Source organism: Jaculus jaculus, chromosome 1, assembly GCF_020740685.1.
Source record: "Jaculus jaculus isolate mJacJac1 chromosome 1, mJacJac1.mat.Y.cur, whole genome shotgun sequence".
Lineage (NCBI taxonomy): Eukaryota > Metazoa > Chordata > Mammalia > Rodentia > Dipodidae > Jaculus > Jaculus jaculus.
Genome location: NC_059102.1, coordinates 297,526,234 through 297,544,515, shown reverse-complemented (window position 1 = coordinate 297,544,515; position 18,282 = coordinate 297,526,234). Strand labels below are relative to the sequence as shown.

Below are 18,282 nucleotides of genomic sequence, written 5' to 3'. Positions count from 1 at the left end.
AGGTATGTGTAAATCCCTTGGACTTCTAAGTAAAACATAGTTTTAAGAGAAGGGGCTCATAGTTTTTCAAGTGATCTGAAAGTAGCAAACTAGAAGACAGACTCAACCCGGGCGTAGGGTATAGCTTAGGGGTAAAAATGGTGGCTTAGCATGCAGAAGGCCTTGGATTCAATTCCCAGCACCATTTATTCACACAAAAGAATCAAGCCAGGGTCCTGAGGATAAAGACAATCAGATGGATACTTTTCCCTCTCTTTGATAATTATTGACATTAATTTTCTTTCTTTTTATCATGCCAGTTATTAACTTTTTCAAGTTTCACTAATCTTAGAACAAGTTACAGTACAATTTTAATTTAGCCTTATGAAAACGTTTCAACATTATATTGTAGCAATTTTGAGGGACAGTAATGACCTCAGTTGTCCTTAAGGCTCATAAAATGGCATCACCGTTGCCAGCTGTTCCTGAACTTCTGCAGAAACACATTCAAATGAGTAGATTAATTGGCTGGCTATGATTTTATTTTTATCATCATTTCCCCTTCATTTTTCACTAGTGTGCACCAAGACTACTATGAAGACAATCAGGGTCTCTTGATGAGTGCACAGAGGACACAGTAAATAAAATCATGAATAAATATTCCAGAAAGTCAGCAGCATGTTCTGATCATAACAACTTCAGTAAGAAAATGAAGGAAAAATGCAATAAATTATTTTTAAGGACATGAGAAAAATGAGGCTAAGCATGTTTTTATGTGCAGATACACAGCTACAGAGGTGGCTGTCAGGACAAGACAATAAAGAAATACAGAACTGAGAATAAGGTAAGACTAGGAAGGCAATATCATAAACAGTGTAGAGACTGAAATAGTAATAAAGCATGTCCCATGGGCTGGAGAGATGGCTTAGTGGTTAAGTGCTTGCCTGTGAAGCCTAAGGACCCTGGTTCGAGGCTCGGTTCCCCAGGTCCCATGTTAGCCAAATGCACAAGGGGGCGCACGCGTCTGGAGTTCGTTTGCAGAGGCTGGAAGCCCTGGCGCACCCATTCTCTCTCTCTCCCTCTATCTGTCTTTCTCTCTGTGTCTGTCGTTCTCAAATAAAAAATTAAAAAAAAAAAAAAGAATAAAGCATGTCCCTTTAGTTATCCACCACTTCATCTACTTCATGAGTTCTCCTACCAACCAGTTTCTAGTAAGCATTCATTTGTATGTGAAAGAGAGTGAGTGAGAGAGAAACATGAAAGAATGGGTATGCCCAGGCCTCTTGCAAATGAACTCCTGACCCATGTGCCACATTGTTCATCTGGGCACTGGGGAAATGAACCCAGGCCAGCATGCTTTGCAAGCAAGCATCTTTAACCTCATCCCCCTGTAGTAAGCATTAAAAAAAATGCTCCTATGCATTAAAATATCAAATAATTGCTGGGCATGGTGGCATATGCCTTCAATCCCAGCACTTTGGAGGCTGAGGAGGGAGGATCACTGTAAGTTCAAGGCCACCCTAGGGCTACAGAATGAGTTGCAATTCAGCCTTGGCTAAAGTCAGACCCTGCTTCAAAAAAAATGAGGTAAACTGAATTTTAAACCTGGTAAATATACAAAAACAAAACCGGGACCGGAGAGATGACTTAGCGGTTAAGTGCTTGCCTGTGAAGCCTAAGGACCCCCCTTCGAAGTTTGATTCCTCAGGACCCACATTAGCCAGATGCACAAGGAGGTGCACACATCTGGAGTTCGTTCGTTTGCAGTGGCTGGAGGCCCTGGCACGTCCATTCTCTCTCTCTCTCTCTCTCTCTCTGTGCCTCTTTCTTTCTCTGTCTGTTCCTTTCAAATAAATAAGTAAAAATAAACCAAAATTTAAAAAAATCAAACCAAACCCAAAAAGCCAAAAATTTTAAAATTCTTGTTGACTTATAAGCAAAAATGAATCTCCAGAAAGCAGGTTGTCTATATTTTCTAATAACTATTTTAAATACTACTAATCTGTCCAAGAAAAAAAAAACTATGCATAGCAAGACTAATTTTAATGTACACTAAGTTAAACTGTCCACTGGTTTTATTCTGATGAACACAGTTCACCATGTATTTGGGGAAGTAAGCTGGTTTTCTGCTTCTGCAAACTCCGTTCATCGTCAGTGGGATATTCTTCGGCCTTTGGTAGCACACTCAGATCCTGACTCATGTGCAATCACGAGCATAGTAACTGGGTGATTTTAAAGGAACCAAAAGTAAACCATGACCCGGTGTTCACTGACATTTATGGACAAAATCTGATTTGTAAGACCCAGGGAAATCACAAGTTGCAATGCTAGCAAGGTTTTTTATTTAAAATTTTACTTATTAGTGAGAGAGACTGTCAGAGAGTCAGGGAGGACAAGAGAGAGAGAGAGAAAGAATGTAAATGTGTGCATGCCAGAGGCTCTTGCCACTATAAACCAACTCCCGGTGCATATGGCTCAACATGGATATTGGGAAATTGAACCTAGGTCAGCAGGCTTTGTAAACAAGAACTTTTAACCACTGAGCCATCTCCCCAGCCCAATAGCAAGGTTTTTGAAGATTCAGAGACTGGTGACAAAAGAAGAGATATTTTGGAAATTAATTATAGAATTCACTTGAAAATATTAAGCTGCTTGCCTTCCTTCCTTTCTTCTTCCTTCTCTCCCTTCCTCTCTTTTTTTCCCCCCTCCTTCCTTCCTTCCGTTCTGAGATAGGGTATCACTATGTGGCCCAGGCTGGTCTTGAACTTGAAATCTCTCCAATGCTGGGATTTACAGGCATGTACCACCACACTTAGCCTCACTGATGGCTATTTTTTGCATAGACTTTTTTCTTGTGTGTGTGTGTGTGTGTGTTTTTCCTATGCATGTGCCACCTTGTGCATTTGGCTTTATGTGGGTGTTGAGGAATACAACCTGGGTCCTTAAGACTTTGCAGGCAAACACCTTAACCACTATGCCATCTCTCCAGACCCCTGTCATAGATTTTTTAAAAAATAATTAATTAATTTATTTATTTGGGAGAGAGAGGAGAGGGAGAAAGAGAGGGAGAGGGAGAGAGAATGGGCACCCCAGGGCCTTCAGCCACTTGAACTCCAGATGCATGTGCCACCTTGTGCATCTGGCTTACGTGGGTACTGGGGAATTGAACCTGGGTCCTTAGCCTTGCAGGCAAACATCTCAACCACTAAGCCATCTCTCCAGCCCATTGCAATAGTTTTAAATATAAAATTAAAATCTTCAAAATAAAATAAAAAGATGAATCATAGCCTTTGCTTACAAATCCATAAATTTTTCAATGTGATAAAATAACAAAAAATCTGCCTAAAAACATTGAACTTGATAGGATAGCTCAATGGTTAAAAACACTTGCTTGCAAAGCCTGTAGGTTTAGATTTGATTCAGAACCCATGTAAATCCAGGTGCACAAAGTGGTGCATTTATTTGGAGTTCATTTGCAGAGGCAAGGCCCTGGGGCACCCATATTCTCCTTTTCCTCTCTCTGCTTGCAAATAAATAAATAAAAATTATCAAGCTCAAATTGGAAAAGGGAGTTCCTGGATAACTTCTTGCTCTGAAAACCATTCTTAAATTTCTCAAATGAATAAATAACTTTATGTATCAACATGCATATCATTACCACAGGTAATTATTTAAAAAATGAATAGTTGTGGTGAGTGATTTTGATTTACATTTCAAAAAAAAAAAAAAAAGTAAGTTAGGCTATAAAAACCACAAAACAAGCAGTATTCATGTGCCTCATTTGTACTGTGGGGTTTGTTCTAGAAGGACAGGATAGCTCAAACTAATGAAGACCTCATACATGCTGTGGGCTTCACTAAGCAAGTTTATTACGTTATCCTTAATAGTCACACTTGTTGGTCGCTCTTCTAGTATGAAGATGACAAACAGGTCTGTAAGTTCAGGCCTGAGTTTCTTTTGGAGCTACTGGCACACAGGACAAAGGCATATAGGTAATTAAGAGCTATTAGCGATATTCTTAAAGAATTATTTTTGTATTTGTGTATGTGCGTGTGAGAGAAAGGGAGCAAGGGACACTATGGGAACACCAGGGTCTCCTACATTTGCAAACATACTCCAGATATATGTGCTACTTACTCTGTACACCTGGCTCTATGTGGGCACTGGGGAATTGAACCCAGGTTGGCAGGCTTTGCAATCAAGTGCCTTTAACTGCTGAGCCATCTCCCCAGCCTCCTTAGGGATATTCTGTTTTGTGTGTTTGAGGTATCTTGATCTTTCCATGCATTTTCCAGAGCTTGTGTTTTTAATCCTAGAGTGAGTCTGCTGAATATTATTTTAAATGCTCAAGGTTTTGAGGTTTTCGGTAACTCTAATTGTTGATCTGACTTCTGAAGCCCTTAGGTGAAAATTCTACCCTCTCTCTTCTCCTCCCTCTTGTTTTCTTTTCCTAAATACCCATTTTCTTTCATATTATTTCAAGTCTGTCTAAGAATATTGGCTTTAATTAACTATTCAGATTACCTGTGAAAAATACTATTCAATCCTGATTTTCTCTACATTGGGATTCATGAAACTTCCCTAATTGTCAGGGCCATGCTGATGGGCACATTTTGCTTCTGCATGTTTTTTGAAAGAACAGCCATGTTTAATATTGTGAAATATGATCTGTCTGTTCCTCTCCCCACCCTCTAGAGCAGGGATGATAAATTTCAGGGCATGCTCAGCAGAACTGGATTATATTACGCACAGTACACATGTTCATCACCAAAACCGTACTCCTAGGATGTATGCATATAGAATGAATTGCTGAGATGTCAAAATTCCAGTTCCTCAGAACTGATTTTATTAGCCAATGCACACCAAAGATGTGGTGAAAGAAGTATTATTTTTGCTGTTTCTCTCATCCCTGAAGCCCTGGTTTCAGACCGCCTAACTAACAAGCTTGCTGGCTCTGTGCCGCTGCAGCATGGAAGACACGGCTTTGCAGCCCGTCGCCTCTTCCGGCATACAGCCGTCTTGGTCTCGGAGAGTGGGGTCAGCGCCAGACTGCAGCAGCAGCTCCACGATATCCAAGAACTCGCAGGCAGCAGCTGAAAGAAAAATGGGCAAAGATGATGACAAGCTTATAGGGAGGTAGAGGAGCATTCCAGAGCAGTGGTGGGTACTGAGCTGCAAGAAACACTGGACAGTGGTGACCTGGTGGTAGTTGGAGAGTGACCAGGCCTTGCAAAGAACTGTGAGAGGACACTGGCTTTTCAAGGCTCAGGAAAATCAAATTAGCCTTTCTGTCTGCCTAGGAAAACATTTTTTAAAAAAATTGTGAGGCTTTTTGATCCTATTCTCAAAAATAGAATGAAGGCAAAGAATGAACAAAGTATAGGACTTACAGTGTCTGCTGAATGCAGCCCATGGTAAAAGACTAAATGCATCAAAGAAAAATTCTAGGATGAGGGAATGAGTGTGTAGCTAACTGAACTTTAAAATTTTTAAGTGTTAAGCCAGGCATGGTGGCACACACCTTTAATTCCAGCACTCGGGAGGCAGAGGTAGGAGGATCACCATGAGTTCAAGGCCACCCTGAGACTACATAGTGAATTCCAGGTCAGCCTGAGCTAGAGTGAGACCCTACCTCGAAAAACAAAACAAACAAAGAAACAAAAAAAATTTGTAAGTGTGAAAAAGTTTCTCTAGTAATTATCACATGAAATCTTAAAAAATAAAACAGGAAAAAGCTTTTAGTTATTTATTTGAGAGGGACAGAGAGAAAGAGGCAGATAGACAGAGAGAGAGAGAGAGAGAGAGAGAGGGAGGGAGGGAGGGAGGGAGAAATAGAGAGAGAGAGACAGAGAGAGGGCATGGTGGTACACACCTTTAATCCCAGCACCTGGGAGGCAGAGGTAGGAGGATTGCTCTGAGTTCAAGGCCAACCTGAGGATCACTACATAGTGAATTCCAGGACAGCCTGGGCTAGAGCAAGACCCTACCTCAAAAAACCAAAAAACTTAAAAAAATTTTTTTTAAAGGAAAAAAGCCCACCTACCAATGCAATCAATCACTAAGTCCAAGACACAGAGAAGGTGGAAACAGGCCAATAGATATCCAGCCAGACTTACTATAAAGATGCCTGGAATTGTCCCAGGATGGACAAACAGACCAAAGGATTAGAGCACAAAGCTATCCATTCTTCTGCTTATACATGGAAGTTTGATTTATGACAAAGACAGCATTATAACTAGTGAGGAAGCAAAGATCTAATAATTAGATGGGGCCGAGATGACTGGGTTGAAAGCAAAAATGGGCATTTTAGGGCTGGAGAGATGGCTAAGCGGTTAAACACTTGCCTGTGAACACTAAGGACCCCAGTTTGAGGCTCGATTCCCCAGGGCTCATGTTAGCCAGATGCACAAGGGGGCGCACACGTCTGGAGTTCATCTGCAGTGGCTGGAGGCCCTGGTGTGCCATTCTCTCTATCTGTCTTTTTCTCTGTCTGTCCCTTTCAAGTAAATAACTAAAAATAAACAAAAAAAATTTAACAAAAAAATGGGCATTTTACACAAAATGAAACAAAAATGGCAAAAAAAAAACCACACAAGATGAGCAACCACATTAGTAATCAGAGAAATGAAAATTAAAACCTCTAACAATGCCAAACAGTAAGCATACCTGGTACAAGAGACTTGAGACTCCTGAGAGTGACCACCAGCACTGCCACTTTGGACAATAATTTGTCCCTACTTCTAGTTATGCACTCCATCGAAGCGAAGCATCTGCAGGTGTTCTCCGGGAGATGTTCGCAAGAGTATACATAGCAGCACTGTTCCAAATGGACTTCAATGGAAACAGCCCACTGCTCATGAAGAGTAACAGAAATAAAACACTGCACTTGTGCAGTGAAATCCCATATTATATTGCAAACTAATGAACTATAGCTTCACACAACGGGGAAAGAAAAATAGATGAAACTAAACCCTATTGCTTAGACATACAAACTTATAGTAAAATTATAAAAGAGATCATTAATGTAAAATTTGCAGTCAGGTCAGGTGTGGTGGCATATACTTGTAATACTAGCACTCAGGAGCCAGAGGCAGGAAGAGCATGTTAAGTTCAATGCCAGCTTGATGTATCTACTAAGTTCTGGACCAGCCAGAACTACATGCGAGAAACGAAGCTAAACTTGCAGTGGTGACAATCACCAGAGCTCCAGGGAGGGCCGTGTTACTGGACAGGTGCCCATGGGGACTTCAAGAGTAGTCTTGGTGATGTTCTACTTTCTTAATTAAGTTCAGAGGTGAGTACATTTTCTATAGCCACATTTTACATTACCCACCACATTTTATATTCCCTTTTGTTTTATGACACATCACACAGCAGCATAAACTTTTTGAAAACAGGGAAAGAAGGGCATGGAGCTTGGCACATACTACATCAGTCCTGCCAAGGGTACAGCTGGAATTCCTGCTCTGAGGGACTTAGTATAAACATGAAAACAGCCAACTCTAGTAAGAAAGAATATACGCTGTGGCACACACTGCAAAGGCAGAGGGGAGGGGGATGCCATGGAGAGCATGCAGCCCTTCAACAGGCAGGACAGAATGACCTGTGAAGTCCCTCAAGCTGAGGAAGTTCCTTGTTATTCCTATTTTGCTCTGGAGTTGTTTTTTAATCATGAAGGAGATTGAATTTTGTCAACAGCTTTTTTCTACATATATCAATCATATTTTAAATTGGTTGATATGGTATAATGCAATGGTTTCCAAATTACCTATCTTGCATCCCTAGCTAATACATATTTGATCATGATTTATTCCTTTTCTGTATCTGCCCTTTTCTCTGTTGTTGTTTCTTTGAGGTACGTCTCACTCTAGCCCAGGCAGACCTAGAATTCACTATGTAGTCTCAGGATGGCCTTGAACTCATGGTGATCCTCTTACCTCTACCTCCCAAGTGCTGGGATTAAAGGTGTGCACCACCACAACTGAGTTTGCATCTTTTAACTTTTTTTTGGTATCTTTTAACTTTTATTTTTATTTATTTATTTGAGAGTGACAGAGAGGGAGATCTCCCCTCTGGGGGGGGGGAGGGAGAGAGATAATGGGCGCACCAGGGCCCCCAACCATTGCAAATGAATTCCAGATGCATGCGCCACTTTGTGCATCTGGCTTACGTAGGTCCTGGGGAATTGAGCCTCGAACCAGGGCCCTTAGGCTTCACAGGGAAGCACTTAACTGCTAAGCCTTCTCCTCAGCCCTATATCTGCCTTTTATTTGCTAATATCTTATTAGAGATTTTGTGTCATAAGAGATATTGACCTATAGGGTACTTTTGGTCTTAGAGAAAGAGCTGTGAAGTGCTCTCCTCTATTTTCTGGAACTTTAAAAAAAAAGTACTAAATTATTATATTTATTGAAGGAAATGCAGAGCCAAGAAAAGACCCATGTGACTATAGGTCCCATGTAGAGGGCCTAGGAAAACTGGAGAGCTGGAAGGGGATACACAGCCCATGTGAGAGCAAAGGTTGGTGGACTTTCCCTTTGGCTCAGCCTGAATGAAAACTCACCAGCAGCTGGAAGTTCCCAAGTGGCCTGGCAGCTCTGAGAGCATGCCCAACCCTTGCAAAGGTATTTATACCTTATAGTGGTGGGCCTTGCATTCTGGCTCACGACAGCTGACTGATTAGGACTAGGGGTTGTCTCAGGAAGAGGCTAGCCAAGTTCTGGGGACTAAGCTTGACCAACTATAGTGTAAAGACCTCCCTCTCAAGAGGGGCTTGTGGAAAAATAGGTCTGGGAACTAGGTGAGAGGTAAGAATCCAGATGATCCTTTGATCTATAGCAAGTGTAGATCTTCCTGCCTTTTTTACTTTCAGAGGCTGTCACCCTGTCTAATAATCCCTCTTGTTCCCCACACTTTTGAGAAGACACTCTAACTTCTGTTATAGGAAGGGGGACGGCGACTGGTCAGTCTTTAACTGCTTCCAGCTGAACAGGAGTATAGACATATGGCAGTTAGAGAGTCTCTCCCAGAGAAGGGAACTTTTTTAAAGGACTCTGAAAGAGTATTGATGAAGTGCAGGAAGAAAATGTTGTGGAGAAAGAATGAAAGCAAGGAGCTAATGACAAGGGGGCACACAACAAACTGGCTGCTTTCAGGGTTCTCTTCTTATGAACTTCCAGGCCTTGGGGAGCATGCAAAGGAACCAGGTAGATGGAATTGGACTGCCTCAGGACCATCTGAGCATGAGCTGGCTGAGATTTCCTTCTGGAACTGTTCACTGAATGACACAGTTGTCTCTGACATTGGGCTGAATCTGTTTCCGCATGGCGTGTAAAATAGATGAGATAGTAGCAGGGTTATCAAGAATATATATATACACAACATTTAACCTTGATAATGGAGACTATACCATATTTTGTATAATAGCCTTTCAGAGTGTACCTTTTAAAATCTATCCTTGGGTTAGCCAAGGCCAAAGGTTGGTACCATAGGGCCACTGGGTGCCATTAAGGGATGTACAAATATATTTTTGGCCTCAGGATTTATTTGATAATGTCCTGGCACATGTTCGAAGGGACTTGCCATTCACTGTTTCCAATATAAGGTAGTCTTTTGAACTAAGCACCCTTATATATGATTTGAAAATAACCATTTTGACATCTATAGTTTTTTTTTAATTGGAGAATTAGAACTATTAGAGAGGGGGCCAAAGTCTTAAGGCCTTGTTTGTTTCCCCTTTTGAAAAGCTCTTATTGTATATTTAATAGGCCATTCAGGTAATATTTGAAGTATCCTTTTATCTTTGGTTATACATTTTTCTCTGAGTGTTTAAGACCAAGCAGGTAGCCAAAATTTAATCAAGGATGAATTTTGGAGGACACTAATGACTCTTCAAAGGAGACTTCAGGGACCTGGGAGTAGCCCTATAGCTTCTCTGATACTGGTGCTGTCTGTTAGGATGAGTCAGGGCAGTGCTGGCCAAGTGGCCTTTCTCGCCTTTAGGAAGCCAGGACTGATTTTTCCTCAGTTGTGATTCTCCTGTTTAAGACTGTACAAGGATTTTTTTTGTTTCTGGGTCTCTATATTCTCCCTGATCAGGAGGACAGGTCACTTATCAGGGGACAGTGTAGAAGTGTTCCATCATTGCCAGTGGCCTCATGACCTGGGAATAGGGGCCAAAATACTGGCCTTTTAGCTCAGGTGAACTGGATCTGTTTTGCATGTAGAACTGGTATTATTTTTTTCCCATAAATATTTTGCAGAATTCACCACCAGAAGCAATGGAAGTGTGGTGATTTTGCTAAGGGAGTTTTAAGCTGCCAATTCAATCTCTGTGAAGGTTATTGGGAATCTACACATGAAAGTAATATTTAGAGCTGCTGGTTGGCTAAGATAATATATCTGGATAGTTTCTGAGACTCAAGGGCTACTCTCTACCTTGACAGGCAGTAGTGTGTCTTTGTCATAGCACAGGATCAAAGAGAAGGCATCCATCCATCCAGGGTCTCATTCTAGCTCAACCTGACCTGGAACTCACTCTGGCTTCAGACTCACAGTGATACTCCTACCTTGGTCTCCCAAAGGTTGGAATTAAAGGCCTGTGCCACCACACCTAGCTCAGGTGTTTAAAATTATAACATCCCCTTCAGATTATTTTAATGGTACTGGGGTTTGAACCCAGGGCCTCATGAGTGCTGAGCACATACTTTTACCACTGAACAATACTCCCAGGCTTCTAGCTCATGCTGAGAACTTAAAATTGCTTCCCCAAATAATATCAATCAACTCTTTTACTTTAAATGTCTGGAGTTCAGAGATTGGGAAGATGGAAGATAGCTTAGTGGGTAAAGTGCTTTCCTTGCAAGCATGAGGACCTGATTTTGATGTCTAGAACCCATGTGGATGCTAGGCATGGTGGCTGTTCCTATAATCCCAGGGCTCAACAGGCAGAGAGAGGAGGATCCTTGGAGCTTTCTTGGCAAGCCAGTCTAGTCTAGTGAGCTCCAAGCCAAGAAGAGAACCTGTCTCAAAAAGAAGTGGATGGTGCTGGGCATGGTGGCACTTGTCTTTAATCCCAGCACTTAGGAGGATGAGGTAGGCAGAAGCTTGGAACTAGCTTGGGGCTACAAAGGGTGTTTCAGGTCAGTTTGGGCTAAACAGTTCCTACCTTGAAAACAACAACAAAAAAACCCAAATACACACACACACCAAAAACAAACAAACAAAAAACTAGTAGATGGTATTCCTAAGGACAACACCTGAGATTTTCCTCTGGCCTACACACGCATGTGTACACATGTAAAGACACTCCTCTCCATGCATGTGTGCCACCTTCCCAAACACAAAGTAAGAAATTTCTGGAGTTTAATCATGAATGACTATGTATCAACCTAGATTCAAACAGAAGACAGTTTCCTACAAATCAGAAGTTAAAGATACATTATCTAGTATCCAGCAGCCATGAGGACATATAGCTTGCCTAGAGCTAGCCATAGAACACTACATTGTGCAATAACCACTCACACACCAGACATGAGCCTCAACTTGCTGTGAAGAATCCATGGAAAGTTTTTTTTTTTAAATGGGACTTTTAAGCAATGTCAGAAGAGTAAACACCATGTTGAACTCTGTAATGTAGCATAATCTATCAAATCACATTTAGTTCACCTAAGTTAACTCTTAGCAGATGTAAACAAATGACTGTCTTAGGCAGAGGGTAGTAATTTCACATGTGCTATACTATGAAGTAATTTTTCCAGCAGTAAGACAGGATATAATCTCTAGATTCCAACTCAGGAATGGAGCTTAAAAATTTAAATTCCTAGCTGGGCGTGGTGATACACGCCTTTGATCTCAGCCCTTGGGAGGAAGAGGTAGGAGGACTGCTGTGAGTTCGAGGCCACCCTGAGACTACATAGTGAATTCCAGCTCAACCTGAGCTAGAGTGAGACCCTACCTTGAAAAGCAAAATAAAAAAAAAAATTACATCCCCATAAAGATGGGATAAATATAGTGAAACCCTACTTTGAAACAAAGAAATCTTTTTGTTAGCAGATAGATATAATTAAAAAAACAAACAAACAAAAGGAGAGAGGGCTGGAGAGATGGCTCAGTGGTTAAGGTGCTTACCTACAAAATCTAACCACCAGGGTTTGATTCCCTAGTACCCACGTAAAAAGCCAGATGCACAAAGTAGCTCATGAACCTGGAGTTTATTTATAGTGGCTGGAAGTCCTGGCACACCCATTCTTGCTATCTCTCTCCTCTCTCTCTCTCTGCTTGCACATAAGTAAACAGAAACATTAGAGAGAAAGAGAGTGAGAGAGAGAAAGAGAGCTGTTAGGGTGGGTGGAAGTGTCCTGCTGGGGTGGAGAAACCTTTACCCTGAAGCCATCGGTTGTTGCAGGTCTCTGTGCCATAGATGGCCCACACCCTCACCCATAGTGAGCTGTTGCTAAGGAATGACCACGAGGCCCCCAAAATAATGCAGGCCATTGCCAAAAATGCTTGGTTACCCACCAGAACTAGATGGTAAGACCTTATTGCTGAAGACACTAACCTGGAACTGAGATGGAAGCCATGTCCCTGCTAGTGAGATGTTATAGATCAAAAATACTATGTGGCTGGGCATGGTGGTGCATGCCTTTAATCCCAACACTTGGGAGGCAAGGTAGGAGAACTGCCCTGAGTTCAAAGCCACTCTGAGACCACAGAGTGAATTCCAGGTCAGCTTGGGCTAGAGTGAAACCCTACCTTGAAACAATGACAAGAAGAGAAACACTAGATGATGAGTCATCCCTACCACACCCAGGGCTTAGGGCACAACGTGGAAGAAGTGGCACAGTGAATACAAGTGCTATGTGCACTGCTAGCCAGAGGGTCTTGTTTGTGGAGATGGTGGCATGCAAAACCCCTCAGAGGCTGCTGAGAACTTAACACTATAGGGTATCTCCATCACACCATCAAAGGCTCAGGGAACACTGTGAAAGAGGGAGTGGAACAAATGTAAGAGACAGGAGGCTTTCTCTGGAGTACTGCCCTTCCAACATGAACAAACTGGTAAATCCATGACCCCCCAGAGGTTATGGATCCTCCACAAAATCAGCATGGTTCTGAGCCTATCCATTTTTTTCGACATGAAGGAGGACAAAAAAAACAAAACAGCTGGGCATGCTAGTACATGCCTTTTAATCCCAGCCCACTCAGGAGGCAGAGGTTGGAGGATCACCTGTGAGTTTCAGGCCAGTCGGAGACTACATAGTGAATTCCAGGTAAGCCTAGGACTCCACCTCTAAAAACAAAACAAAACAAAACAAAACAACATGGAAAATGCTAATAAAAATTTAAAAAATTAAAAAAAAAAAAAAAACCAAAACCAAACCAAACCAAACCAAACCAAAACAAAATAACAGAGAACAGAGGGTTGTCAGGGATGCAAGACAGGTACAAAACGGATGAAGGGAAGGAAGGGAATACAATCACACTCCTATATGTTCATATATTAAAGTTCCTAATAACAGCAGCAAAAGGGAAAAAAAAAAGTAAGTTCCACATCTAATGGATCATAGCTGCCCATCTAAAAACACTAAGCTGTCTAACAATTCCCTAATATGACAGAAATTAATGCAATTTTAGACTCAGTTAAGCAGATTTATAACTTTAGGGGCTACAAAATAGTATTTCAGAGCCAGGGGTATGGTACCTTTATAAAAGGAATTTTATTAACAATCACTTAGGTTTTTTTTTTTTTTTTTTTTTTTAAAATAAGAGAGAGGGAAGGGTGGGGGAAAGGGAGAAAATTGGCCTGCCAGGGCCTCCAGCCATTGTAATCACACTCCAGATGCATAAAGCCACCTTGTGTACCAGGCTTACATGGGATCTGAAGGGTTCTTAGGCTTCACAGGCAAGTGCCTTAAATGCAAAGCAATCACTCTAACCCCACATAGGTTTTTAAGATGTATTTTATTTATTAATTTGAGAGAAAGAGAGGGAGAGACTGTGTGTGTGTGTGAAAGGCACACATACACACATACAGAGAAAAAGAGAGGTGGGGAAGGGAGAGAATGGGAGCTCCAGGATTTCCACCTAATGCCAATGAACTGCAGACGCATGTGCCACCTTGTGCATCTGGCTTTATGTGGGTCCTGGGGAATAGAACCCAGGTCCTCTTAGGCTTTGAAGACAAGTTCCTTAACCACTGACTCATCTCTCTAGGCCCTCACCTGGGGTTTTATGTGCATACAGACTCACACGAAAGCATAAACAAGCAGTCAGCTGTAGTACAGAAGAGTAAGAGAAGAGACTTCTTGCCTTGGAGGATAAGGCCTTTCTTTTTAAGTCACAGAGTTGAATTTTACCCTCATTTGAAGAGGTATGTGAAATACCTGGGGGGGAATTGGCTCATATAAATGCCCAACAAATTGCTGTTGAAAAATCTTCAACTAGTTGGTGAGCTACTTGAGATATTCTTTTCTGCATCCTCCCCTGTAACACCATGCTGAGAACTTAGTAACTGTTCAAAATTAATTAATTATTCCCTGCTTTCTGCATCTTTGGTGAGTCACAAGTTACAAAGCAGAGTCCTCTGTCAAAAATGGGTAAGCAGCCTGTCCCCTCAAAAACAATGAGGAAGAGAGAAGGGTGATAAAGAAAGAGTGCCAACATTTTACCAAATTAGTGGGGCATATACTGGTACCCACAATATGCTGGGAAATACAAACAGTCACAAGACCATCTCAGAAAAGCTTGAGCCAGTCTACAGGGACCAGCACAGTTGCTGAATTTATGGTACCCTGGGAACCTCTATTTGTCAAGTGCCATAGAGGCAGCCCTGACACTGGCACAGGTGAAGATGAATTTTCATTCAGAGCAGTGAGCCTTCTGACTCCATTAATCCTCAGGGTTTTGATGATGAATTTCTTTCTTTTTTATTTTATTTATTTTCACTCTAATGCCTCCTCCCACTGCCCTGTAACAGTGAGGAAGGAACAGAACAGATGGTGCTTTACGTGGAAGACCAAGGGCCCATGAGGATACAAAGCCTGCCCACTCTACAATCACATGACCACACGTGCAAGGAAAAGCCTTGATTTCCCCGGGGAGACACAGATGCAATGATATTAGTATTCCCAGTGGAGGAAGAGGAGGGGAAGACTCGCAGGCTATTTGTAAGGAAGACCACACTTACAGCAATATATTTCTTAGCAAAATAACAAAATAACAGAACATTAGCATCTGAAGACTCAAAATTCAGGTAAAATGTAAGGAAATAGTGCTTTCACTATGCTTCTGCACAAAGACCACTTAGAATGAACTAGTAAGGATATACAGTAGTACAATACTGGCCTCTAGTTAACCTGCAATTGGCTCTGACCCAGTTTTAATCGGAAGAAGCCAGGATTTACAACCTGCTTAAGGATGGAGTTTGACAACTGCTATAATCAGAAGAGCTGTCAACACAAGGACAGCTGTCAAGCTCAACCGTAATTCATAAAAAATAATAGATAAGCCCCCAAAGACCTTCCCAACACAGTCTGCACTCACTGGATTTAACCATACTTACAGTTTTATGAAAGCTCCAAGAATAGGTTAAGGATCCTAAAATCAAATCAAATCAATAACTATAAAGCACCTACTAAAAAAAGGGTTAAATAATGTTAAGCAACTAAACAGATAAAACATGCTCAATGGATTCCCTGGCATATAATAGGTGCTCAGTAACGGGTAACTCTTGTTATTATTACACATAAGGCTATTTTAACTACCTACCTACCTTGAAAAGTGGCAAAAAGTCTAGTAACCTAGTAAGGAAATATAAATTAAAAGTGAATGACTCTAAAAGTGATTATAGTTCTTATGAAATGTTCCTGAGTTCTCAGAACATTTCAGTTTTATAAATTTTGTAATGTCAAAACCTTTAACTAATGATATTATTTTAGTGCTTAATTATTTTGATTATATCATACATGGTATCTGTGTTGTTCTTTCCACAGTGATTAATATGTCCTGAGAGACAGAAATAAGAGTTTAATAGATCAATTATGGGAAAAATTCCCGAATTAAGGTTATTTTTATTATTAATGTCTAAGCTCTCAGCAAACAAAAGCACATGGGACAGAAATATCAGCACATGTTTACTCCTAAATGCAGTATTGACTGGGTGAATAATAAATGATTTTCCTTCATTTTATTTTTTTAAAAAGATTATCTTCTAAGATTAGTGTGGTGATGCATGCCTGTAATCCTAGCATTCTGGAGGCTGAGGCAGGAGGATTAGAAGTTTGAAGCCAGTCTGGGCTATATGGCAAGTTCCATCTTACCCAGGGTATATACAGTGAGACCATCTCAAAACAAGAAAGAAACACAGCCCTTCCCCCTTATAAAAACAACTTCCACAAAACAATGTGAATTATAAAAGTATCCAAGACTGTAATCATGTATGAAGTTACAAAAAGTGGTATGGATGTAGAATTAGAGGAGCTGCAGAAGTGCTCTGCTATCTATAAACTATGTTACTGTCAAGTTCACAGCATCGTCCTCACCTTCAGATTTTCATCTGCAAGTGGAGGAGATTAATACTTATGTTTACAGCATTTGTTGGAAAGACTAAAAAATAGAAACTACCACCTTATCTGTAAGGGTTTTGTGTGTGTGTCTGTGTGGTGTATGTGTGTAAGCTTTTTACTAGAGCACAAAGTACATACAGATGAGTACCAAAGTCACAAATAGTTATTTCTTTAACTATAATTGGTACATACCTCAAAAATCATACCAGTGTTTCAGAAGCACCTCTTTCCAGTTCTACCAATCTTCTTCCTCCAAAGTCATCATTATCTTGTCCTCTAATTCTTTTTTTTTTTTTGGTTTTTCAAGGTAGGGTTTCACTCTAGTCCATGCTGACCTGGAACTCACTATGTAGTCTCAGGGGGGCCTTGAACTCACGGCAATCCACCTACTTCTGCCTCCTGAGTCCTGGGATTAAAGGTGCACGCCACCACACCCGGCTCTTGTCCTCTAATTGTTGAGATGATTTTTCCCTATTTCTGGCATTTATAAAAAGTAGAAAGTATACAGTATGCACTCTTGAGCTCAACACAATGTTTGTGAAAACTGTATGTGACTGAAACTCACTCTCCTTGCTGTATAGCACTTTTTATTGTGTTAATTATATTCCTTAACCTGCCCATTGTAAAATGCCTATATTTCCCCTCATTTGTTAAGAGTTCTATTTGGTTCTTTTTCTCATCTGCCCACTCATGTCTTGGAGTGTCTCATCCTTGTGCTTTTTATTCTTTATTATTATTATTTTTTTACAGATTATTCTAATAATTTTTACACAGTAGTTTTATTAAATTTCTTCCATATCAAACCCTGTGGCATACTATACCTATGGACACTTACACAGTGTGGTTTGGAATTTTAGATTGCGATCTTTATTCTCAGCAGACTTTCAATGTGGGTTGAAAACAAGTTCCTTAAGGAAAGTTTAGCATTTACTTCTGTCAGGTCCTGGGGACAGGTAGGAGGGGATAAACCAGACTAGTACACTGATGTTAATTTCTTTTTTTCTTTGCAAGGAGAAAGAGACAGAGGGGGAAGGTGGGGGGAGAGAGAAATAAATATGAATGGGTGCACCAGGGTCTCCAGTTGCTGCAAACGAACTTCAGGTGCATCCAGCTTTACATGGTGAACCTGGGTCGTTAGGCTTTGCAGGCCAGCACCTTAACTGCTAAGCCATCTCTCCAGCCTGCTAATATAATTTTTTTTAAAACTGACGATTTCTCAAACAATCAGAGTATGGATTTGGACCCCAAGCTTGAGAGCGATGGAGATTTTTGTCTCCTTGCAGATAGTGGTTTGAGGTAGTCTTTGTCTTTCTTCCTTGTATTGGGGGGGGCAAATAAAATCCCCTTTCTACATGTTTATTTTATTATTTATTTTGAAGATGATTTCATTATGTTGCCCAGGCTGGCCTTGAACTTTTACCTTAGTCTCCTGAGTAATTGGACTACAAGTGTGTACCACCAAGTTAGCTTTTTTGTTTTTAACTTGGGGTGTAGCCCTTAGAAGGTCCTGGCTCACGTGTACTGTGTCAGTTCCAGCTCTTCATTAATTCTGGCTCAATTCCAGATTGCACTGGCACTGAAACCCAATGTTAGCATTTCCTAGATGTACTGTTGGCATTCCTTATTGGGTGGGAAGTGAAGAAATCTAGGGGCACCTCTCATCTTAAAAAGAATGGTGAGCACATTTTAACCAATCTAGGGGCACCTCTCATCTTAAAAAGAATGGTGAGCACATGTT

The 18,282-nt window shown here is 41.0% G+C and overlaps 1 protein-coding gene and 1 non-coding gene across 5 annotated transcripts in view; both read right to left on the bottom strand.

Annotated features, from left to right (window-relative positions):
* Positions 1 to 383: 383 nt before the first annotated feature.
* Positions 384 to 514, bottom strand: LOC123457888. Its single transcript, XR_006635245.1, has one exon. It is a non-coding gene; the product is annotated as a small nucleolar RNA SNORA33 (small nucleolar RNA).
* A 4,275-nt stretch (positions 515 to 4,789) lies between these two features.
* The window catches only part of Acbd6 (acyl-CoA binding domain containing 6), a 183,740-nt gene continuing 170,247 nt past the window's right edge, over positions 4,790 to 18,282 (bottom strand). For all 4 annotated transcript variants that reach the window (XM_004658739.3, XM_045141755.1, XM_045141757.1 and 1 more), the window contains one exon: positions 4,790 to 5,072. In XM_004658739.3, coding sequence (XP_004658796.2) covers positions 4,912 to 5,072 — 161 coding nt within the window. In that variant the 3' untranslated portion in view covers positions 4,790 to 4,911. The remainder of the gene's footprint in view (positions 5,073 to 18,282) is intronic.